We start from the raw sequence: 25917 nt of genomic DNA, 5'->3' as shown, positions 1-25917 counted from the left end.
AAGGCCACCGTAGTTTTCTCAATTTGGGAAAAGGAGTCATCTTTTGTTTATCTCATACATACTTGACCTTTAATGGTGCATTATGTAATAAATCTAAAGCAACTGGCCATAAAATCCTCCTAATATGTCACAGAGACTCAGGAATAATGTTCATATAACAAACTGAACTCACCAACAACAACAGTACAGACAAAATATTTGCATTAAAATAAATATTTTGCAGACTGCAAATCATGTTTATGTTTTGAAATCATGTTTTGGCATGTGGCGCCACCTACCGCCGTCTACCAATCATTGCAGTCAGTAGAGTCTCAGCTGCCGAGCAACCACGGGTTGCCAGTTACGTCAGAAAACGAAACCTAAAAGACCTCTGTATTTTGAATTTGAATGTAGTAACTGTTTTTGGCCACATTCTTACATATGGCACCTTTAAATCACGTTTGCATTCAAATAAGATTAAAGCTGCAACAATTATTCCAGCAACAAATGAATCCTAATCTATTGTGATTCAAATGAATGCACTAGATGTCAAATTCTTACTCTTACTAATTCATCTGTGTGCTAAATGAACTCATTCTAATTCTAATTCTAATCCCTTTAATGGGATTTATACTGATTTCAGGCTCTTAAATGTGAATATGTCGTGTTTGTTTTGCCTCCTCATGACAGTAACATGAACGTCTTTGATTTGTGGACAAAACCAGACGCTTGAAGACGTCGGCATGTTAGGGTTTGGGATTTTTTTTTTTTTTTGGATACTTTCTTTTTTGACCAAACACTAAATCAGATAATAGAGGAAAAATAAATAAAGAAAAAGAAAATGCTACTGGTTTACAGCAACAAAAACCTGTTGAAATGAACTCACGGTGTTGTTTTTGGTCGGGTTTGTAAAGTAAAGGACAGATTTTGATGAAATCTTTAGAAATCAACACTCTTTAATCTCAGAATATATGCTGATGTGAGCTTCTGTGTTTCCTCTACTTTTGATTATTTGTCGCTGTTACACCATGAACACGATTCCTGGAACACAGACACGGTCACATCATGCAGATCAAAGAGAATCACATTAAGGAAGAGGAAAACAATCATGTCACATCTGTCTGTGTGTGTGTGTGTGTGTGGTTTGAAGCTGAGCACCTGTGCCACTGTTTCTTACTTGGATGTTATATATAATCCTGCATCAATACTGTCATAAGGCTTTGGCAATGAGTTTGACACACACACACACACACACACACACACACACATATTGATTGTCACAGACACAAACATACATCAAACACATCATAATCAATCCTGGCACGCACACACGCACACACACGCACGCACACACAGATGACACACACTTATATAAAGCAGCGACGATTGTGCAGAAGCCACAAAAATAGGCGTGTTTTTATTTTCCTTTTTGTTCATTAAAACTAACTGAACTGTGACTGTGTTTCCAAATTTCCAAAAATTCTATCCGATTTAAAAAAAATTTTTTTACTTTTTGCTAAGACGTGTTTATATATTTGGTGAATATTTTAAATTTTTTCCATCAGATCGTACAGGTTGTGCTGAATAAATGGGATATAAGACACTCATTCATATAGCCTCTGTATATATGATACGTTTAAAGGGTAACACATATTCACCGTTATCCATTATAAGTCGCATACTAGCCCTTTATTAGTAAATATTAAGCACACATATTAACACCTTATTCTCTATTACGACATGAATGAATTAAGATTTTTCCTACATAAGGTGTTAATACGTGCTTAATATTGACTAATAAAGGGCTAGTATGCGACTTATATGCACGTTAGTAAGCACCTGGCTAATGGTGAATATGTGTTCCCTAATGGAAGAAAGTAGTCAAAATACTCTGTGTTCACACACACACACACACACACACACACACACACACACACACACACACACGCTTATCTTACCTCGGTAAGGAGCTGTACTGTCGTTGTGCCTGGGCGAACGAGTCTCTCTCCTCCTGTCGCTGCCGCTGCATCTGAACCTCCACAGACACAGAGTGACGCCCAGGCTGACTGTAGCCACTCAGGTCAGCGCTGCTGCTGCTGATGTTTGACTGGGAGGTAGTGACAGGTTAGCATCATCGTTAGCATCATCGTCATCATCGTCGTCGTGGTTACAAACACATTCATCTTCCAGCTACATACTGTTAAAAAGTTTGGGGTCACTTAGAAATGTCCTTATTTTTAGAATGAAAATCGCTTTTTTCCAATGAATATAACATTAAAGGTCACATAGAGTGGTCCTGTTGCACATCAATGTTAGTTATGGAGGTCTACTTACATACATTAACTTGTTTTTATGGTCAAAAACCTCCTAGTTGCTGTAAACGAGCCGATAGAAATCCTCTTTTCTGACGGTGTTTTTCTGCTGCGAGATTTCAGAGTGAACTTTCACCCCCAGAAGACAGAGTCTTGTGATTGGCCAGTACTATCCAGCACATCCGTTCTCAGAAGCGCAGCGCCCCCCTCTGGAACGGTGGATGCACTGCTCCTCATTATCAAAACATTGTTTTAACAGTGTTTAAAAATAGCTTCATCACGACTCCCCGCCGCAGTCCCTTTTATGACTTTAAACCGGAGTCAGAAGACACTGTCGCTCGTGAAACACCTCCACAACGGACGTTATTCTTCTTCTGCGGTTCAATGTACGCAACCGGATGTGCCCAGACTAGTGCCCGGAGCAGGAGGATCTGCTGTTCAGGAGAACCGTTGTTTACGTAACCGGACCGGGTTTTTTCAGAGATCTCACTGAGCCCGAGATTACAATAAAACACATCGTTCTCAGCAGTGGCTGAACTGTTTGTTTAGAACCTTCAGGGCTTCATAAACAAGGTAATGACGCAGATACACACTAAAAAAACAGCGTTAATAGGAACTTCCGGTCTAGTTCCGCTTTAAATGAATCATAAATACACTCTATACATTGTTGATGTGGTAAACGACTATTCTAGCTGCAAATGTCTGTTTTTAATGGAATATCTGTATAGAGGCCCATTTCCAGTGTTCTATTGGTACATTGTGTTTGCTTATCGTGCCAGAAGGCTATTGGATGATTAGAAAACCCTTGTTCAAAATGATTATTGTGAATAAAAATCATTATTTCTAATCGTGTCACTGTCTTGACTATATTTTCGATTCATTTTGCAACTCTTTTGATGAATAAAAGTGTGACTCTTAATGGACAAAAACACAAAAACATCGTACAGGTGACCCCAAACTTTTGAACAATCGTGTGCGCGTTGATGTTTACATTGATTCCCTCTTCAATGAGATTGTGAATGGAATAAAATCTCATGTATTATATCCACAGTGTAATTCACCGTGTCAGTCTTTTTTTCAATAAAGCATGTAAATCCATTCTCAAAGGGCCGGGGGGGAAGGATCTTTTTTTTTTTTCTCCAAAGTATTAACTCAGTGTGGTTTTCATCGCCGTCAGCAGCACGGACTCGATCCCATTCACAGCGGAAATTTCACACTTGGCTTCGGCGTCTGCACGAGCAGATATCGGCGCAGGCGAGTCGAAGCTGCAGAGACAGAAAAAGTCTTCTGGTTCTGCAGCTCTGCGACTGAACACAGTGAAATAAATACTGCTTTGTTACCCTTTAAACAGCCACGTCGCTCAAGTGGAGAGGTTTGAGGCTTGTGACGCTCGGCGCCAGGGTTCTGTTCTGTATCTGCTCTATGTGAGTGAGTTTAAAGGGTCAATAAATGAGATTTATTCCGTCGTACGATCGCATTGATGAGCTGTAATTAATGTTTCACGATAAAACCTGAAAAGCGCACATTCAATCGCACAAACGTTACAGATAAATATGAATAAAGTTAGAATCAGAGCAGACAGATGTTGTGATTTTCATCCTGTTGCTTAGATACAGTCCATCAACAGATTGTGATTAAATAAATCTATTAGACCACCTGTCATAAAAATGAGAAATCTTAATATATATAAATTCACTTTTTTAAATTTGAGCTCAACCACTAAAACCAATATATCTGATCGGGAATGTTAAGTAAATAACAACAAATCAACAAATAATAATGGGCTTATTTTTTTTCCCATTTTTTTTGGCAAAACAGTACATTTGATTACAATAACAGTCATATTTCGCATTAAAATATCGTTTCAGCTTAAGAGCTTCTGCACACTGGTGTATTAACCATTATAAACCAGCACTTTATGTCTAAATCTGAAATTAAAGCAGAGATTTGACGGATAAATATGTCTATAATGCATTTTGCAAAGCTATCTTTTACTAAATACTCATCACGAAACTTGTTAAAGTTCTTACGTTGGAAAGGTTGCATTTAACTCAAGGAAAAAGCAAATATATATATATATATGTATACTGTACATATATAAGCGATGTTCCCAGATGAACAAAATAAAGGTCGTCTTTAAAAACAAACTCAAGTAAAACAACATTTATCCCTCACTTACAATTTAAGGCATGAAAATCACATCACAACCAGCATCAACACCTCAACCTCCACCCAAGTTTAAACCACAGACACTTACCGTCAGTTTAGTCAGGCAGACACGAGCCAACGCTCGCTCTCCAGTCAGGTCAAAGTGAAGGTGAGTCACACACACACACACAAAGGGGGAGGGGCCATGCTGGAGACTCAGGTGCAGGATTACAGTGACAATGAGACGTGATGGAGACGTTAGTGGGTGTTAATGAAGGAGACGACACCCTTAAAGATGTTAGTTGCTGCTATGTTGACACAGAAGATAACGCTCTCTTCAACACATCATGAACTCTGTTATCCTATGTGCAAAATTATTTATTCACAAACAAATATTTTACAAAATAAATACCTAAATTTGCTTAAATTTCTGATTTTGGTAACTCCAAACTCAAGTGTGTCATTATTTGTCATAATCAGACCTTTCATTTACCAATTTACTGTCGTCATTTATACACATTAATTACACATTAATACACTAACCCTTACTGTGTCCTCATTAACACATGTGACTAAACTAAAGCTACAGAGTTCATGTCATCATCTTTTGTGTATATATTCACATTTGACCTAAATTCAGTTATTTACACAGAATGAAAACAAACAACTGTTATGCGGTAAAGTTGGAGAGAACTCACTAAACTCTCACTAACTAAATAACTAACTAACCGACCATGTCTTGAAGCACACAGTGTGACATTTCTGTCACCAGGGGGGTTTAACAATAACACAAGAGCTGGTTTTGTGGGATCATGAGCTTCAGCTCACTTCCTGATGAAGTGACTGATCCTCTTAGTTGATTTTCCTGAAGTTGCTATTTAATTCATATTCTTTTTATTTCAAAGTAACCAATGAAATTGTCTGTTATCTTGAATATAATCACTGATATTTAGGAAAGTTTGGCTGATGAAAGTCTTGCCACTTGGCAGCCATATTGGTATCACCCACATCTGTATTTATATGAATGGAGTGAGACCCATCATTGAAAAACTTGAAAAAAAAACACAACACTTTTTCAATTGGTAGACTTTGCCACTGGTCGTCTTTGTGCTGAACACGTGACAGACTGACAGTACAGTATGATGCTTTTCCTGCGTGGATGTTACAAAGTAGATTTGCTTTGTTTGGGATTAGGGTTTACAGATGAGAATTATTTGAGTGTTTTGTAGGCCTGTCGCGATATTCAATAAGTCAATTAATCGCACGATAATTAAAATGAGCTTGATAATTTTTCTGGCCGCGATAAATGCCATTTGCATGCTTTTTTGTTTTCCCCGTCTCTCTCGCTCTCCCTCTCTCTCTCGGGTCCTAAAGTGTGTGAAATTTGATGTATGCATGCCAGGTGGCTAGGTGGCGCTGTGAAGCACTGCCATACAACAACAGCAGGAGCGCGCGCATGCGCTGAAACTTCCTTCTACTTCTCTCTAGTAGCGCCTAGTCGCCCACAGTCGAAAACCAAAACATTGACTCGGCGTAATTGCTGTAATGACTCCTGGATCAGTATCAGAGCAGCTAAGGAGACTTGAATGTGCGACTGATGGATTCTAATCCACATGTTTGTTGTTGTTTGTCTGTACTGCACATGGATCTGACGTCAGCGTACAGGAGGATAGACAGCGTCGTGCCAGTGTGAGCAGCTCAGAAAACACTTTTGCGTTTTCAACCCTTCAGACGGGAACGCGACAGCAGAGCGTTTTTAAGATTTCCACTCTGGAGGGTGGGTTCATTTTTTTGCGTTTTTAAGCCCCAAAAACGCCATCGCCGTCTAAACGAAAGGCACATCTGATAAAATATTTATCAGATAAATATAAAATATAATTGTGTCTGTTTCACCCGGGAGCGTTGCCGTGTAAAGCCAGAGTAACGATGAGTGAACCCTCATGTCAGTCACTTGTCAGTCGCATGGTGTGTGTGGAGGTGGGACTCCTGGCATAGCCTACCACAGCAGAGTGCAGCTAACCCATTTTATTTATTGCTTTTGCTTGTTTGTTAATTTATTGTGTTCTAGTGTTAAATATTCTTTAAAAATAAAAGTTTATTTCTCTTTGAAAAGGTGTACCTGCATTATTATACTATTATCATTGTATTAGATGAAAATTATCTCAGAACAACAATATTATCGATTATCGCAATAATTTCTGAGACAATTTATCGTCCAGCAAAATTTGTTATCGTGACAGGCCTAGTGGTTTGTCTCCGTCAAAACAGAGACAGAGGAGCTCAGCTCCACGCGTCACCACACAACTCCTCCCGCTCCCCTGATGTTCATTAGCGACGCGGGTGCAATAATTGTACGTGGATCAGTTGTAACACAAAGCCGATCTAATTACGTTCATGACTGCGGAGCATATTAAGAGCCTGGAGGGAGCGCCGTGGACATCGGTTGGCGACGAGACCGTAAAACAATTAAGGGCGCTAAAGAGACACTCCCCCCCTTTAGAAGCAAATCAAGCCGAGGAGGCAATCGTCTCTGGGATTGATTGGCGCTGCCTGGCTGCTGGGATGACAGAGAGGTTCAGGCAGACAGAGGCCTGAGAGAGAGAAAGGGAAGTGGGGTGAGGGTGTGGTGTGCGGAGGGCGCCCACGCTTCGCTTATTCCACATCTGATTTGAAAAATCGCCCACGGGTGAATTACATTCCGGATATTTTTCACAGGAGAATATTCCTGTCGGGAACGTTGGCTCATGTGCCTGAACGCTGCGATTGTAGAGGAAAAAGATGAAAAAAATACCCTCAAGGAATCCACATAATAGCTGTATTAAAATGTTGCCGTAAAATACAACAGGCAATATTATTCCCCTCTTCTAAACCCCCTGCCATCAATTGAATGAACTCCTCCACTCCCACAGTGGTATAAATGAGTGCAATAAAGCGCGGTGTGCTGCTGCTGCTGCTGCTGCTGCTGCTGCTGCGAGAGCAGGCATCAGTCATTCTGATGGAATTAGACCGCACTACCCACAATCCTCCCCTGCTCCCCCCGAACTATGGTAAACACAAGCAGGAGGAGATATTGACTGAAGGTGTGTGGCTAAACAGAGACGGCTAAGAAAACAACAGAGAATTTGGGGCAAATGAATCTCAGTGGGTGGAAAAGCGACTTTGTGAGCCGTGTTTCCAGCGGAGGTGTGATGTGAGGGGGTGAACCTGAGGCCCCCGCGCTCCGTGACAAACAACACACTGAGTGCTTCCATATGGCCGTTCACAGATATATCCGTGTAATTGCTATGGCACGACACCAACACTGGTTTTGTGTTCGGTTTCTCAATATATACGAGGAGGAGAAGTTTCTGGAGATGGTCGGGCCACATAATCGCGCTGATTTATGGCCTCGGTGGCTGCTGCCAACAGTCGTGGGAGCGTTACCTAAGCGGAGCCGATGTGGACGATGATCCAAACGGCAAAAGGGATCCTGTGATGCGACGGGTTCGTTAACACGGGGCTTTGTGTTGCCAACTGGACTGAACCATCGATGTGTTTGATGATCGTCGGCGACACTATACTATGTCGTCCAAAATTATTAAAAAAATGTGCCCAAAAATTTTTGGTGCAAAATTTAAAAAAAAAAAAGTTGACCAAAACATTTTGGTCCAAAATTTTACCAAAACATTTTGGTCCAAAATTTTACCAAAACATTTTGGTCCAAAATTTTACCAAAACATTTTGGTCCAAAATTTTACCAAAACATTTTGGTCCAAAATTTTACCAAATTTTTTGGTCCAAAATTTTAACAAATTTATTTTATTTTTTTTACAAATTGAGTATAGCATGTTATAGCAACCAAAGGAAGTGATTTCAATGAAAACAAAGTGAGGACTGGCCAAAATGTCCTCACTCCGTAAAAATTACCTCACTCTGTTGGTTAAACCCCTCACTGTCCTCAGTATGCCGCAAGTACAAGAACACACACACACACACACACACACACACATTTACAAATGAGAACACCTGCCGGTTTTTTTCAGGGGCGCCTCTGCGTCACACCGTGATATAAATATCTCCATTTTATTCTGAATGGAGCAAAGTCGTTCAGCGTCTTTTGACACTCGGGGCGAATAAGTGGGTCAGACTGGTCTGTGTTCACTCTGAAATAAGCTTTGAACCTTCATCTTTCACAAGGAGCTCCTGGTGAAGGACAGAATTGACCCAGATATGGAAAGATTTTTTCTTTTCTTTTTTTTAATGTAGCTCACCTAAAAAGCTGCTTTCTGATCATCCATCATCTTTGTTTTGATTGTTTTTCAGCAGTCGTTCAGTGATCAGGTGTCACCTCAGCTGTTATTATAGATATTTACTATATCTTTATGATTTGGTTTATTGAAAATAAAACTTTTTTTGAAATCTTATCCCGTTTGCCTGTTCATCTATCAAAGTAACTGGTTCTGGGAAGCAAAAGAGAACGTTCTATATAGGTTCTATGAAGGTTGTGGCAAAGTAAAGTTAGGAGAACGTTCTGGGAACCAAAAGAGAATTTTCTATAAAAGGTTCAACGAAGTTTGTGTCAAAGTAACGTTCTGGGAACCAAAAAAGAACGTTCTGTAAAGGTTCTAAGAAGGTTGTGAGAAAGAAACGTTCTGGGAACCAAAAGAGAACGTTCTGTAAAGGTTCTACGAGGGTTGTGACAAAGTAAGGTTCTGGTAAACCAAAAGAGAACGTTCTTGAAAGGTTATACGAAGGTTGTGACAAAGTAACGTTCTGGGAACCAAAAAAGAAACGTTCTGGGAACCAAAAGAGAACGTTCTGTAAAGGTTCTAAGAAGGTTTTGAGAAAGAAACGTCCTGGGAACCAAAAAATAACTTTCTGTAAAGGTTCTAAGAAGGTTGTGAGAAAGAAACGTTCTGGGAACCAAAAGAGAACGTTCTATAAATGTTCTATGAAGGTTGTGACAAAGTGATGTGGGGTAAACCAAAAGAGAACGTTCTTTAAAGGTTCTACAAAGGTTGTGACAAAGTAACGTTCTGATAAACCAAAAGAGAACGTTCTGTAAAGGTTCTACAAAAGTTGTGACAAAGTAACGTTCTGGGACCCAAAAGAGAACGTTCTGTAAAGGTTCTACAAAGGTTGTGACTAAGTAATGTTCTGGGAAACCAAAAGAGAACGCTCTTTAAAGGTTCTACGAAGGTTGTGACAAAGTAACGTTCTGGGAACCAGAGAACGTTTTATAAAGGTTCTATGAAGGTTGTGACAAAGTAAAGTTAAGAGAACGTTCTGGGAACCAAATGTGCAACCAAAAACTAACCTTCAGGGAACATTCCCACAACCAAAACGCAACGTTCCCAGTGTTTGTGTGTTGTCTTACTAACGTCTTCTGGTTGTTTGTGAACTCTGAAATGTATTCATTTATATACATAATTAATAAATACATATTATTTTAATGTATTTAAAAATACATGAAGAATGATTTAAAGTCTTCTTTATATTTTCTTGTATCACCTCCATAGAAATGAAGGACTGTAATCCCAGTGTCTCTCTGGGACAGTTGGAGGTGAATGAGGGTGAAAAAGGACAGCGGCTCCTTGAGTTTTGCAGCGTCTCACTCAGATGAAGCAACGCAACGTAATATATGCAAAGAGAAGGTAATTGAATTTCAAAGACACATCCTCCTGTTTTCCATATGGTCCGGCAGTATGGTCAGAGCATAATATGAATCCATTACCAGCCCAAGTATGTGTGTGTATGTGCACGCGCAGCTCTCTGACAAAGTAAAAGGGACTTAAGACGACCATTAGTGGGTTCTGCAGACAGAGCGGAACCACAATGGCTTCTGGGTAGAACCTCAGGTGAAAAGAAATACAAACATGGTTATGAAAAGGTTTTTTTTTCCTAGTGCTGGGAATGTTAACGTGTGACACCGTTCCATGACGACTTACCGGAAAAAGACACCGTGACGTCATGTTTACGTGACTCCCGGTTGTTAAAATTAGTCTCTAAAGTAATGCTAAGGCGCGCTAACGGCGCTAAAGCAGCTAACGCAGCTAACTGGTAAACGGTGCCTGGACTCCGGCGCGTGACGTCATGTTTACGTGACTCCCGATCGTTAAAATGAGTCTCTAAAGTAATGCTAAGGTGCGCCAACGGCGCTACAGCAGCTAACGCAGCTAACTGGTAAACAGTGCCTGGACTCCGGCGCGTGACGTCATGTTTACGTGACTCCCGGTTGTTAAAATGAGTCTCTAAAGTAATGCTAAGGCTTGCTAACAGCGCTAAATCAGCTAACGCAGCTAACCGGCGCGTGACGTGTTAACGAGTCTCTAAAGTAACGCTAAACTTTAAAAACAGAGGCACACATACGAGGAACACAGGTACGCTGTCTATTTGTAGCGCTGCTCTTTTTGCTTAATAAACAGACACCTCCCAGTTCAAATGTAGGCGCGCTAACGGCGCTAAAGGAGCTAACGTAGCTTACTGGTAAAAGGTGCCTGGACTCCTGTGGGTTAGGGTTTTCTAATACTGAGCTTTCATGGGAAAATGACCCTGGTAACAATAGATGTTGATGTAAACAAACACAGTAACAGAGAGAGCACGCTCGGCTGTTCAGAGACAAAAGACCAAACAATGATCCGTGCTCCTCTTTCCCACACTGTCCTGGCCTTCCTGCTACAATTGTGCGTGGAATGTGCGACTCCCGTTAATCGCACTCGTCGCTGCCAAATTGAAGCAAAACTCTAACGATCACCAGCGAGAAAAGAACAGAAGAGAAGGAGGTCAGAGCACAGAGGATTTGGTTTGTTGAGCTCTCGTTTTTATCAAAGGAACTAATTCTCCCCATTGCACACCAAAGACTGGGCAGAGCTACAGTGGGAAATTGTTGGTGTAAATAACAACAAGCAATAAAAACAGTTCATACAGAAATGCACAAAAAACACAACTCTCTGTGTGAGTTACTTCACATAAAGGATGAAATTTACAGCTCATAATAACACGTGATTGTGCCCTAACGTGTTTGTATGAAAACATGTCGCGATGCGAACACGCGTGAAGTCAACAGACGTGCGCGTCGCCTCGAAAAAGCAGACAAAAAGGGAGGGAGGAGGTGAAAATTATTCCTCAAGCGTGTGAAACGATGATATCGTACAAAAAAAAAAATCACACAAACAAAAGAGTCACATTCAAGATTTTCCATCTGCTCCAGGTGAGTGTTCATAAAATCAGGATTTCATATTGAAAACGACGTAAAAACCATAAAAGAACACTTGCGGCGCAGTGCGAGGGAAGCGTCGACTACTCGAATAAATACTTTAAAAAAAATATGACGAGCAATTTCATCGCTTTAAAGAAGAAAAAAAAATATCTGATTTTGTTCTGAGCCCACAGTGCAAACTTTGATTTTAAAATTCCCCCAATTTACACTGTAAAAAAATAAACTGCACGTGAAGACAAACCCACCGCCATGGTGGTGGGCGGGTCCGTGTGGATGATTGACAGACACAAAGAAGTGACCATGATGTCGTGATAAGTGAAGAAGGTTAGTGATGGTTGTGTCAGGAGGGGGGGGGGGGGGGGCGGAGTCTCCTGCATGCAGGTGGTTAAGCGTTATCAACCAGGAAGGTGCACGGATGTTAATGGTGATCCAACAGTGACATGATGTCTTGTTCATGGCTGGTAGTAGAGTGAGTTTAGTGATGGTTAGCACCGTACTCCAGATAACCAGACCACAGCATCTCCTCGGGGAAGGGGGGGGGGCGGCAAAAGTGTGAAGCCGTCCAGAGTCTTGACATTTATCAGCCTCACAGTCGTCTCCTTCTAGCAGAAGATGACTTAGCTCCGGTCGTTTTTTCAGACACTCACCCACGGCTGCTCAAAGCTGTAGGTCCTCCTGCGGTCGTCGGGGTCGTCCGGGACGGTCTGCGCCTGCTGGAACTCCTGCCTCAGCCTCTGTATCCGGTCGTGGTTGCTCGGGGCTAAGCGGCTACTGTGGAGAGAGCAGAGGGCGAAAAACAGAGTGTGATTGTGCACAAATGACCTGGTTCCAATATTATTGCAGGCAGGAGGAAGTTTCGTTAAAGGACTAGATTATTATAGCCTATTTCTTCCGAGTTAAGCTAGTTCCCTGGTTTCCTAATGAACATGTATGTCTGAAGCACCACAGCAGTTCAATCACTCTGCCAAAACAGCCCTGTTCAGAACGCTCGCTTTTGAGTGCCTGTCTCTTTAAATATGCAAATGAGACACAGGAAACTACGTCAGCGTCATAAGGCCACATTATACTTCTCCGACTGCGTAATGCGTTATTCGACTGCGTAACCACAGAGACGCCTCGAGCCTTTGTACTTCTGCGTCGTGGTGACGGATACGCCCTGCAATTTCCCGCCCGATCAGTAGGGGTCGCTGCGCAAGGTTGTTGTGCTTTTGGCTACAGTGAGCAATGGCGTCCGAGAGAGAAAGACTGTTGTTGTTGAAACAGTGGCCGTTTGTCACTATTCTGTGTGACGGAACGCAGTTTTAAGATAATTTTAGGCGAGAAATTGGCCATTTAGAGTCTAAACATGTGCTGTGTGTGTTAAGATATGACGTATTTATAGTTCGGCAGCGGCGTTGTGGGCGGTGATCAGCTCTGCCTCTGTGGACGCTCGTTGCGCACTGTGAGCCGGCACAGAGCAGCTTTGTTTGACTGAGGACCAATCGCAGCTCTTGCCGTCTCCGTTGTCCCTCGACGGAGTGACGGACACTTAAAAAATATTTCGTGCAGTCGGAGACGACGCAGAGGCTTTGCGTAACCTACGTAGAGCACTTTACGCAGGAGTATAAATTGGGCTTCACTGAGGCTCCGGCAGCTAACAGCAGTTAGCATTTGGAAAAGTCATCGTTTGCCGACTCTAGCCGGCACATTGCCGTCATATATAAAATGTAAATCCTCTGAGGCTGGAAGTTTGTGTAGAACTCTGTGCTGCAGCCAAGAATAGAACACTTCGCCGACTTGCGCTCTTCCAGATACTATTGCCCTCGTCTGCACTCTCGCGTTTTTTAGGGACAAAGCGGAGCTCCGCGAGACAACAATTCCAGGAATGTCTCATTGTGACGTAGCAATGAGTTCGGAAGTCAACATCGCATGTTTTATCTCCTGTACTTAGACTGAGGCGGACAACAAAAACACGACTGAGTCGTCTTTTTTCACACTTTGTCTCCTCATAGGGCCTCCAGAGTCCCAAATATAAGGAAAAAGTTGACCAAATAAAACACATTGGCAACACAACCCAGATAAGTGATAACTGAGGTGAGCGATATGAGCAATAGCAATATCAGTGAAGCCAAATATGTCTGATGTTCTTTTATTCACAACAAGGACCAGGAACGGTGAGCGGTGATATAGAAGCACAGCCCCGCCCTCCTCCTCCTCCTCCACCTCCTCCTCCTCGCTTCGTATCATTTAACTGCTGCTCTGCTGTTGCCCGTCGCAGCCCCGCGGTGCTAACGTCCAACAGCGTCGGCTGTGGTGGAACTTTCTCATGGTGCACTGAACAAACCTCCTGTAGTCGGTCACTTTTACAGAGTTCTCAAGAGTTTAACAAGGAATATGAACATGTCATTGTGTCCTGACGAAGACCGTATACCTCAGATATCTTTGTTTTGGACTGTGCCTAATACTTCATGGACAGTTATTATACTGAACTTTGAACAGACGATCCATTTTATCCTCGATAAGCCCCTCGTTTTAATTTATTTCCTCCAAAGAAGAAAACCTAAATTAAAAACATGGCTTGCTACAGAGGAACATCATTATTTTGCTTGTCCAACTGTGCATGTGAAAAGCAGCATCAGGGTTTATGAATTTGGGGGAAACAGACTCCCAGCTGAGGCTTTTAAAATTTCTCACTATGCCAGGAAATTCCAGGGGATTGCCTTATCTCTAAAACTCATAATGTCAATTGTGAAACTCTTTCCAGTCCCACAGATCCATCTTCACTCACTGTTGCAAACCCCTGCACTTGGATAGAAAAAAACTTCACGGTCAGCGAAAAAACTCCTAATTATATTTGTTCAGTGGATGCAATTACAAAAGTAGACGTAACGAAAACAAATAAAAACGGGCCTTCATGAGATCAAAGCGTGACGATCGAGAGCAAAACTGCAGCGGTAAATTAATTTCATCCATCACAGAAGGAGCAGATAGCGTGTTTGTAATGCTGTAACCCTGAAACACAGGCAGACTCTGCCGTCTGAAGCAGCAATTAACTCCAGACACACTCACTTATTTAAAAACCAGAGCCGGTCGGCCTCATTAGAGAGCAGAGAGCTGTCATGTGTGATTCCGATAATCTCTGTGATATGTAACACAGCTTTACTCGGCCTCTTTAGAAAGCAGCTGACCTGATATGTGAGACATGTGTGACCCCTGTGTCTGTGGGTCAATGTCAGGGCTAAACAGAGAGAGGGTTCATACGTGACAGCGACGGAAACAGAGACGACGGAAACACCGCGGATGAACCTTTTTAATCGAGAGGGTCCGGAGGAGAATGGAGAACGGTCTGATTATATTCATAAGCAACGGATGTGATGTTAAAACAGTCAAGGTTTATGGAACCATGACATCATGTGACCTGAACGTGAAGCTGTGTGGACTTATTTTTAGGATTAATTTGTTTACGTTACGTTTTTTCACGGTAGCAGAATATTTGGAGATATAGACCGGAAGTTCCAATTAACGCTGTTTTTTTAGTGTGTATCTGCGTCATTACCTTGTTTACGAAGCCCTGAAGGTTCTAAACAAACAGTTCAGCCACTGCTGAGAACGCTGTGTTTCATTGTAATCTCGGGCTCAGTGAGATCTCTGAAAAAAGCCCGGTCCGGTTACGTAAACACCGGTTCTCCTGAACAGCAGATCCTCCTGCTCCGGGCACTAGTCCGGGCACTAGTCCGGGCACATCCGGTTGCTTACATTGAACCGCAGAAGAAGAATAACGTCCGTTGTGGAGGTTTTTCACGAGCGTCAGTGTCTTCTGACTCTGGGTCAAAGTCAGATTATGTCACTTCCGGGTATTGGCCATCACAAGACAGTTGGGAAGCCTCTACGCTGGCTGGCCAATCACAACACAGTCAGTCTTCTGGGTGTGAGAGTTGATTCTGAAATATCGCGGCTCAGAAACAGCGTCAGAAAAGAGGATTTCTATCGGCTCGTTTACAGCAACTAGGAGGTTTTTGCCCATAAAAACAAGTTAATGTATGTAAGTAGACCTCCATAACTAACATATATGTGCAACAGGACCACTCTATGTGACCTTTAATACGTTTTTAAAATGCAATTTTTACGTATTTGACCTACATTGGTATCATAATATTGCGATATTGACATTGATATCAAACACTAAAGTAATATAGGGACACAGTAAGCTGCAAATAACGATTAATTTTGTAATCGATTATTTTTCCGATTAATCGTTTGGTCCAACACTACAGTTGAAAAGTTTGGGGTCACTTAGAAATGTCCTTATTTTTTAAGGAAAGGCACTTTTTTTCAATAAAATATGACATTAAATGAATGTACATAGAGGCCCATTTCTTAATAGTACGTTGTGTTTGCTAATCATGTTAGAAGGCTATTGGATGATTAGAAAACCCTTGAAAACCCTTGTGCAATGATGTAAGCACAGCTGAAAACAGTTTTGCTGGCTCTTTGACCCAAGGGCAAAATTATTATTTGGAATAAAAATCATTATTTCTAATCTTGTCAATGCCTTGACTGTATTTTCTATTCATTTTGCAACTCTTTTGATGAATAAAAGTGTGACATTTAAAGGTGCCATATGTAAGAATGTGGCCAAAAACGGTTATTACACTCAAATTCAAAATACCGAGGTCTTTTAGGTTTCGTTTTCTGACGTATCTGGCAACCCGTGGTTGCTCGGCAGCTGAGACTCTACTGACTGCAAGGATTGGTAGACGGCAGTAGGTGGCGCCACATGCCAAAACATGACTTTCAAAACATAAACATGATTTGTAGTCTGCAAAATATATTTTTTAATGCAAATATTTTGTCTGTACTGTTGTTGTTGGTGAGTTCAGTTTGTTATATGAACATTATTCCTGAGTCTCTGTGACATATTAGGAGGATTTTATGGCCAGTTGCTTTAGATTTATTACATAAAGCAAATTTGATGGAAACATTGGAAAAATTGTATAGGTGAGCCCAAACTTTTGAGCGGCAGTGCAAGTGGCAGGAAATCCAATGTAACAATAATGTTATCCCACGAGTCAGAACAACGATATCCTGCTGTATCTATATTTTGGTCCAGTCCCTGGTCCAGAGTGTGTGAAGTGAAGGTCAGGGCTTGTCAGAAGACAGACAATGTAATCAAAAGTATATCATCATTAAAGCAACCTATAGACCGGGCGTATTTATTAGAATCACACCCAGGAGACTAAAGAGAAGACTGCAGGGTGAACTATCTGCTCTTCCTAAAAACACGGACACAATCAAAGAAAGAGCAACACAACACTACACAACTGTACAGTCAAAGAACCCCAGGGGGAAAACACAACACACAGCGAGGGGAGATTTACTCTGAGATTAGCTTCATCCTCTAGACAGACTCACTCAATATCTGGCACTGCTGTATGGGGCTGAAAGGTCACCGCGATGGGTTTGTTGAGTGGAGACTCAATAAGAGGACTGTGGCTTTGCTGACTGTGCTGCCAGAAAAGCTGTTTACGCCGAGATGCACCCTGTGCCTTTTCATGGTCGGCCGTGTTCTCAGCCGTCCGTCTCAGCCTTCAGCTCAGGGAGGGAGCGAGGGCAGCTGGGAGAAGACGGAACGACGTCTGCATCGCGAGCAGATCCTCGACTCGAGAGCGGCATCGCTTCACTGTGTTCTGAAGCAGTGGAACTCGGGGGGCGGGGTGGGGGAGGTTCTGGTCTGATTTTTGACCCTTGGCTAAAAATGAAAACAGGAAGTCCGTTTATAAACGATGAAGGATGTTTTTTAATAGAATCTCATGAGAATCGTTTCATCCTTTGGGTTTTTTTATAGGACTTTTTGGTAACACTTTAGATTAGAGAACACGTGTGCACACGTGTGCACTATGCTGATATCATTAGTCACCTTATCACTGTTTGTCACTTTCAACATTTGCTCACCATATTTAGTTGTACTCATTTTACTTCCGTGCGTACTGCTGTATATTATATATACCTACGTTGACTGTGATTCTTTTTTTGATTCTTTTTTGTGGCATTGTTGCATTTAAGTTACTGTTGTAAGTTACTGTTGTATGTCTTTTTCCTTCTGTTTGGCACTTTGTTGCATTTGTCTTATTTGTTTATTTTACTTTTATTTTTGTTTTATTTTATTTTATTTTATGTATCTTTTAACTCTTGTACATCTCCACTTTTACTTCCCGATTGTTGCACAATAATTTCCCTCGGGATAAATAAAGCATCTTGAATCTTGAATCACATATTCACCATTAACTTGGTGCTTACCAACATATATACTAAGTCGCATACTAGCCCTTTATTAGTAATCATTAAGCACATATTCTACACCTTATTCTACCTCTATTATGACATGGATTAAGATTTTTCCTACATAAGGTGTTCATAATGGGCTTAATATTTACTAATAAAGGGCTAGTATGCAACTTATATGCATGTCGGTAAGCACCTAGCTAACCCTTTAAGGTACGCACCAACAAAAAAGCAAAGGAAAAGTTATTTATTTGCATTTTTATTATTTTATTTCATTTACTTATGATAACAATAACAACAATCAATATATATATATTTTTAAATTAGACCCTACAGTATTTCAGATACAGACCTCTACCAAACGGTTGAGACGTCTGTTCAATATAACCCTGGTTTGCATAATTCATAAAGTACAACATTCAGTGTTAGTGAGTTCAGCTTGATGCATTTTTCAATGAGATATAGTGACTTAAAGTGTGGTCGACCAAATGGTTGAGTAGTACCTTAAAGTGTTAATGGTGAATGTGTTCCCTAATCTAAAGTGTTACCAACTTTTTTTTGGCTTCTCAACTTCCTCAACTAAGATACTGGAGACCTGGAAAATTATCCTTTAACCCTGCAATAGTTAATCCAACTATACATATATATATATATATATATATATAAAGGGTTAATCAGACTGTTTTTCAGCCTCTTAAAACAAAGAAACTAGAAAATAAAACCCTTGATTATATCAGTTTCCATATGACAGATTCATGCCAGAGCTGATTATTCTGCATCGCGGTCAAACTGTGTTCTCAGAATCATAATCCACGGGGTTTTCAAAGTCATCCAAATTGGACCCAACGCCAGATGAATAAGATTTATATCTGATTCGCGCTGTCACTTATAAGAAAATAAAACCCCGCGTAGACGGTTGTCAGCAGACAGGAACGGGCGAGGCCTCTGAAGAGCAACGTACGGTAAGTGACGGAAGCAGCTGACGGACGGCGCCGTAATCCCGCGGATTAGAAATGAATGGTTTCATTCACACAAAGCTGCTCTTCCCATGTCTGCGGCAGCATCGCTCAGACTGACCACCAACTACACACGGGCTTGGATTTAACAATCGTTCGCTCATTTAGCTGACGCGGTGACTCGTGGTGGATCAGCGTGTCCTTCAAATGTGTGACCACACACACACACAGTAGCAGCTGGAGACGACCCCGTTCGCCACCAGCTGGCCCACAGAGAGTGTCTGAGCATGTGCAGAATGGTCGCAGTGGAGAGGTTCAAGAGGGAACTCGTGTCAGTTTTTTGTCGCTAGTAGTTACAAGCGAGGGTGACCTTGACGACACGAGAGCAACGTTGCTGTTTGGCCGGCGTCAGTTTTGTTTTAGCATCAACATTAGCGCATCGCGCGTTTCCATGACGACTGGCCGACGTCATGTTTACGCGGCGCAACGCCGGAATCCAGGCAGTGTTAACCAGTTAGCTCTGTTAGCTGCGTTAGCTCCTTTAGCGCACCTACAGACGAATTGGAGCGGTCTGTTTATTAAACGTAAAGAGCAGCGCTACAAATTTTTGCATTGCAATAATGAACATACGTGTGTACGCAACTGTTCAAAAGTTTGGGGTCACTTTTTTTTTCAAGAAATACACTCTATACATTGTTAATGTGGTAAACGACTAGCTGCTAACGTCTGGTTTTTAATGGAATATGTACATAGGCGTATATCTCCAGCTACCATCTCTCCAGTGTTCTAATTAGCGCTGGGCACGTTAACGGCGTCGGCGTTAACGCACATTAACACATGACGCGTTTCCATGACGACTGACCGTAAAAAGTTTACATGCCGCGGCACTGGAGTCCAGGTACCATTTACCAGTTAGCTCTGTTAGCTGCGTTAGCTCCTTTAGCGCGCCTACACTCGAACTGAAGCTGTCTGTTTATTAAACGAAAACAGCAGCGCTACAAATAACCAGCATACCTGTGTTACTGCGTATGTGTGCCTCTGTTTTTAAAGATTAGCGTTACTTTAGAGACTCTTTTTAAAAATCGGTCAGTCGTCATGGAAACGCGTCGTACGTTAACGCGTTAACATAGTTCTAATGGTACATTGTGTTTGCTAATCGCGTTAGAAGGCTATTGGATGATTAGAAAACCCTTGTGCAATTATGCTAGCACAGCTGAAAACAGTTTTACTGGTTATATCCACAAAATACGGTAGACGTGAATGCAACATTTAAAAAAAAAACAAAAAAAAAACCCACTATACGTCAAATAATAAACAGGGAGCAGTGAGTGCAACAGCTGCGGCGGTTAGTTTTTTTCTAATCTTATCAGACAAACTACAGCGGCTACATCCTCTGACAAAGAGGGAGCAGCTGGTGGAGCCTTCGTCTGCTGTGAGAAATGAACCGAGATGCTGGAGCTGATAATCGAGGTCCCATTGACAGAAGCCTCATAGACGGTCGCGAGGAAGACGGATGCTGGTGCTAACGTGTGCTAGCGGCTCACGCTCCCATCTGTGAGGCTCTGTTATTTACTTCAGCGGGAGCTTCTCCAAACAAGGATATCAGATATTTGACTTAGTTTTATATATATGAGAAGGCTTCAAAGTATAAAAGTTAATTTTTAATTTTAAGATCTGAAATAGGGTCTGTGTGATGGTACAAATCCCAGTTTGAGAAAGGACAACTCTTGTGTGGAGGATAAAGCAGTAGAAAATGAAAGAATCTAAAAAATCCCAAAAGAGGAAGACATTTAGAGACTGGATTGTAAATTTTTGGGGCTTTATTTGACTGATGATTCCATATTTGCATTTAGCTTTTATATCCTGATGACCATTTAAGGCTCTTCCCTCATTTACTTAAAGGTGCCATATGTAAGAATGTGGCCAAAAAACGGTTACTACACTAAAATTCAAAATACCGAGGTCTTTTAGGTTTCGTTTTCTGACGCAACTGGCAAACCCTATGGGTTGCTTGGCAGCTGAGACTCTACTGACTGCAATGATTGGTAGACGGCGGTAGGTGGCGCCACATGCCAAAACATGATGTCAAAAAATAAACATGATTTGCAGTCTGCAAAATATTTTTTTTTTTAATGCAAATATTTTGTCTGTACTGTTGTTGGTGAGTTCAGTTTGTTATATGAACATTATTCCTGAGTCTCTGTGACATATTAGGAGGATTTTATGGATTTTTTATATGAGATTTATTACATAATGCACCTTTAAGACAAGAGATTGATATTAGTTTCTATGATGGCTGTGGTCAGACTGCAGCACTGGTTTCCATCCAATAGTGAGCATATACATGAACACATGATGGTTAAAAATAGGATTATCTCCTGTTGGGTTTGTTGATTTGGTGGAGAGATTAGAAAAGGCCAGGAAGCCACTGTCCGTCTGTCTTTCTGTGGCGTCGGAGACTATTTATTCTCTCATTAACCCAATCTTGCTTTCTCTCTGGATTACCTAGACTTAACCCCCGAGACGCAGAGAAAACCCGATAGATCTGCAGAAACACGGCAATTAGATGTCAGTCAATACAATATCACTACAGTCCAGCAGCTCATTATCAAAACTGCCCCCTCTCGTTTCACCGCACTAAGTAAAAACAGAAGTGCATATTATTGATCATTTGCATAAACAAATCAGTTGTTATGCAAAGGAAGATAAAAAAGAGCCGAGCAGAATGTCTCATTCTGAGCCGAGGGGAAAAGCTAAGAGTCTTGCAAACGCGTCGAATGCCAAATCAGACACCATCTGCACGACAAGGCCCCAGATCTGATCAAACTGCTCTCTTCTCAGAGGCCACGGCCCTGACGCAGCACTGGGTTTGTCACGCCAAGCTTAGAGGCCGAGTGTGTTTAACACGAACACCAGATATTAGTTGGAGTTGGTGAAAACGCTGCTGCTGCTGCTGCTGCTGCTGCAGGAGGAGAAGAAGAAGCAGCCTCTGGGTGTTGTTTACAGCGACCGCAGCTCTGCAGAGGAACGTAGGTGGATTTTAAAAAACACACTTTAAAGTCATAATCCAAGGTAATGTAAGATGAGTCAATTTGTTTCACATAGTTCAACGACTGACGCAGACGCTCATCGCCGCCTTTTTACGACTGCGAAGGTAATTTAGTTCATTTTGTTGTGGAGCAATGTGAAACTTTTGATTGCTTCTTGAAAACTTTAAACGTTTTAGCCGTTTCCCCCGTTGAATATTAGCGGTCTCTACGACTTGACGGGACGCATATTGCGATACATTTATTTTGAATAACGACGATCTCCTGCTGTTTTATGGACCATTAACGTGTTTGAGATACGAATGCGCCGCATCATCCGTTCATTTTCTACCACTTTATCCTCCCGGGAGGGCGGGGTCACAGCCTGGACAGATCGCCAGTTCATCGCAGGGCCACATACACTCACACTCTCACACCTACAGCCAATTTAGAGCAGGGGTCTCAAACAGGCGGCCCGGGGGCCACATGCGGCCCCCCCAATCGATTACATGAGGCCCCCCCACTCACTATATAATGAAAACATGGGCCACGACCTCACCGTCTTTTAAACACAGTGTGTAGCTGAGGCACAGCTGCCAGCGAGGTGATAGAATATAATATATGTTTGCTAGCAATGTTTATAATAAGGGTAATAATAAGACATTTGGTCATAATTATCCCATCATTAAATGTATCATATACAAATTACATATATAAATACACTTGTTAGGGCCTGATCCACAAATGGCAGTGGCCCCCGAAACGGCTCCTGGTACGAATTTTAATTCCAATACACTTTTATTTATGTAATTTAAAAAAAAAATCTGTTTTTGATATTAATATATTAATTTTGCATCATAAATAGTACTATTAAGTATAAGTGTGATATCATGATGCAATATTGTGAGCAGTTGTTTTTTTTTTCCCGTACTTTTTGTTCTCTAGACCGGCCCACTCTTGACCACGATAGATGCACATTGGCCCCCAAGTCATTTGAGTTCGAGACCCCCGATTTAGAGCGACCAATTTATCTAACCCGGAGAAAACCAACGCGCACACACGGGGGAGAACATGCAAACTCCGTGCCAAGAGACCCTTGTTCCAACCGGGGGCTCGAACCCGGATCTCCTTGCTGCAAAGGCAAGAGCGCAAACCACTACACCACCCTGTGTGTGTGGCCCTGTGCAGCATCCTCAACTGATTTTACCTGCCACTTACTGGCTTATTATTTTGCGTTTTGCGTCCTCGATAAATCGAAAAATAATTGGTTGAATACTCGATTGCAAAGTGTGAGTCAAGGCTATCATCACAGCATTTGCTGCAGCAACATCCGAATCCATACACGCATCGTCAAGATGAAAAAATACCATATTCTGCTTTATCGGTTGTTGTTATTTTTAGCACAGCTCTAATAATGTGGGCATACAATTCAGTTTCCCATATTCTATTAACCTTTAAATCCATGTTACGCACGGACTCAACGAGACTAAAGTAATATTGTGAGAAACACTGGAAACACAAGAACAGCGGCCATCATTTCCATAAAAGAAACAAGAGCATCGTGTTCAGAGGGAAAACAAATAACATTTGTTTTTCCTCGATCCAAAAGTAAGTGAAGAATCTACATTTTCATCACATCACATGAATCCTCCCTCCTTCCCTTCTTTCCTGACAGTAGCATTCACTCTAAGCCTTTTTCCGATCCCACAGGGTGTAAACACTTGTGCAAAGCAGACTGTAAACACTGGAATCCACCGAGGGAACAGATTGAGTTTAATTGCTTTTTCACTTTTATAGGGTATCTGTATTTTTTCCAGGGGCACCGCCGGTCAGAGGTCGTTATATGATATGTGACTGATATCGATGCTCGTACGCACACACACACACACACACATGTTTAACTGGTCTTCGATTTCAAGCCATGGCGCCACTGGAGGCTACCGTGGCACGGCGTGTGTGTGCGCCTCCTTTTAATTCATGGGCCAATTTCATGGTTGCACACGTCAGCGTATTGATGCCGAGCTGCTCCGTTACAAGCAAACAAATTGGAACGCGTTCTCAATAATCTCTGTAATCTCGGCCTAGTTTTAACGAAGGCACGGAGGCATGTTTGTCCTATGTGGGCCATTTAGGTTTCATTACTCAAATCCCCACTGGACTGTGTGGTGGAGCTCAGTTTGAATATGTCACTGGAATATCTGCAGAGGCATTTCACACCAGGTTGAGCCGGAGCCCCAATCCCAGGGTTTAATACATATATATGGAGAAAGCATTTTTTTTGTCTTTGTAATATAATTCAGAGGGGAATCTTACATGAGGATTAAAAGGGAGTGGGAGGTCGTGTTGGATCTAATCTCAAGGATGTTATCAGAGGAGAAAAACTTCAGCAGAATGGACGGTCTGATGGACTTTTTGTGCTTTAAGCTGAAGCATTAGCAAAGTCTCTCTGTTTTGGATTCAGTCAACCACCAAGTACACGGCTGTAGCAATTCATAGATGAAGACGCAACTCAATAATCTTAAAGATTTCTTTGAATTTAGCTTCTTGAATGTGAAAATTATAATTTTCCCACCTCTGTTACGACTGTGACTGAATATCTTCTGATCTTTAGTTGCGGCCACACTCAGACACCAACAGTTATGCGTCTCTCTTTGTTAAAAATATCGCACACAATCTGATGATATTCTAAACTTATCGACTTTTCCTAGGAAAAAGTAATAGGAAAGTGTACAGATGATCAGATGGTGTCGTCACAGTTACAGGGGCTTTGATTTAGCAGTGGTAGTGAGCCTCTGCGATACGATCAGGGTTTACTCTGAACCCCCCCCCCCTCCCTAATGTTAACTGAGATTTGCTGCGGCTCCCACTGCGACCCTTTAGAGGATAAGCAGAACAGATGATGGATGGATGGAAGATGGTGGCTAATCTCATCCATCACTGGAACAATGATGATCTCTGTCGAGGGAGCGAGAGCAAAGACAAGGATCTAAAACTTGGACAAACATGTCATGAAGGGTGCAACTGAAAGCGTATTTACAAACGTGCAAAGATGGTGCTTTTTTTCCCCCATCTTTACTTTACTTGGGCTAAGTTGAGTCATTAGTGATGGTTTGATGCCACGTCTTTAGTATCCACCAACATAGAGTAACGATACTTATTATTGTATCTGCCAAATATTGGTCAGGTTCGTCTGTTCATCCTTATTAGAAACTAGGGGAGAGCCAAAATAATCGATACAGATAGGAATCGTGATTCTCATTTACTACGATACAGAATCGATATAATACGTCCCACAATCCATTATAGGACATGCTGGGCACCTTAACAGCGTCAATGTTAACGCGTGACGTGTTTCCATGACGACTGACAGGAAAAAGACGCGCGTGACGTCATGTTGCGTGCCGCGGCACCGGACTCCAGGAAGCGTTTTACCAGTTAGCTCCGTCAGCTTCTTTAGCGCCGCTATCGCACCTACAGTCGAACTGGAACGGTTTGTTTTATTTTAACAAATCGGGAGTCACGTAAACATGACGTCACGTGCGTCTTTTTCCATGGAAGCGCGTCATGCGTTAACGTGCGTTAACGTCGATGCCGTCAACGTGCCCAGCACTACTCGAAAAACGATTTTGAATCGAATCGTAGGCTCAAAAATCGGAAAAAATTGTGAAAGATTCCCACCCCTTTTAGAAACAGTTGTTCACTTTCTGCTTTCAAAGCAGGTCAGTCTCTCCCTCTCTGTATCTCGATCCATCTCCATTTGTCTCAAACACGTATACATGCTCGCCCAGTGCGTTGCTCCGTCTCCATCACACCTTGCACCATTGCTCTCTCCCTTTCATGCGCTGACACTGACGAGAGGGTTAACAGCAGATGACATCCATCACGCCGCTCCATTCAGTCAGTGCGCGGACTGATCTCTGCTGTCCAATTGCAGCCGTTTTACTTGTAATTTATCCCAGCCTCACAATGCTTTTTTTTATGACCGCACCAATCATAAATAAAGCTCACGGGCGATCGCAATGATTCAGCGCATCCTG

General features: G+C 41.9%; 1 protein-coding gene across 1 annotated transcript in view; it reads right to left on the bottom strand.

The window, feature by feature from the left end:
* LOC310927087 (partitioning defective 3 homolog) overlaps positions 1-25917 on the bottom strand; it is a gene marked incomplete at both ends in the record, with an annotated part of 292124 nt that overhangs the window by 5236 nt on the left and 260971 nt on the right. Inside the window, 2 exons of the mRNA XM_083889330.1 lie at positions 1938-2086; positions 12285-12408. Of these exons, the coding sequence (XP_083745456.1) occupies positions 1938-2086; positions 12285-12408 (273 nt within the window). The remainder of the gene's footprint in view (positions 1-1937; positions 2087-12284; positions 12409-25917) is intronic.

This window comes from Microchirus variegatus, assembly GCF_963457635.1.
Source record: "Microchirus variegatus genome assembly, chromosome: 5".
NCBI lineage: Eukaryota > Metazoa > Chordata > Actinopteri > Pleuronectiformes > Soleidae > Microchirus > Microchirus variegatus.
The sequence above is the reverse complement of the archived record's forward strand: the minus strand, read 5'-3'. Positions and strand labels throughout refer to the sequence as shown.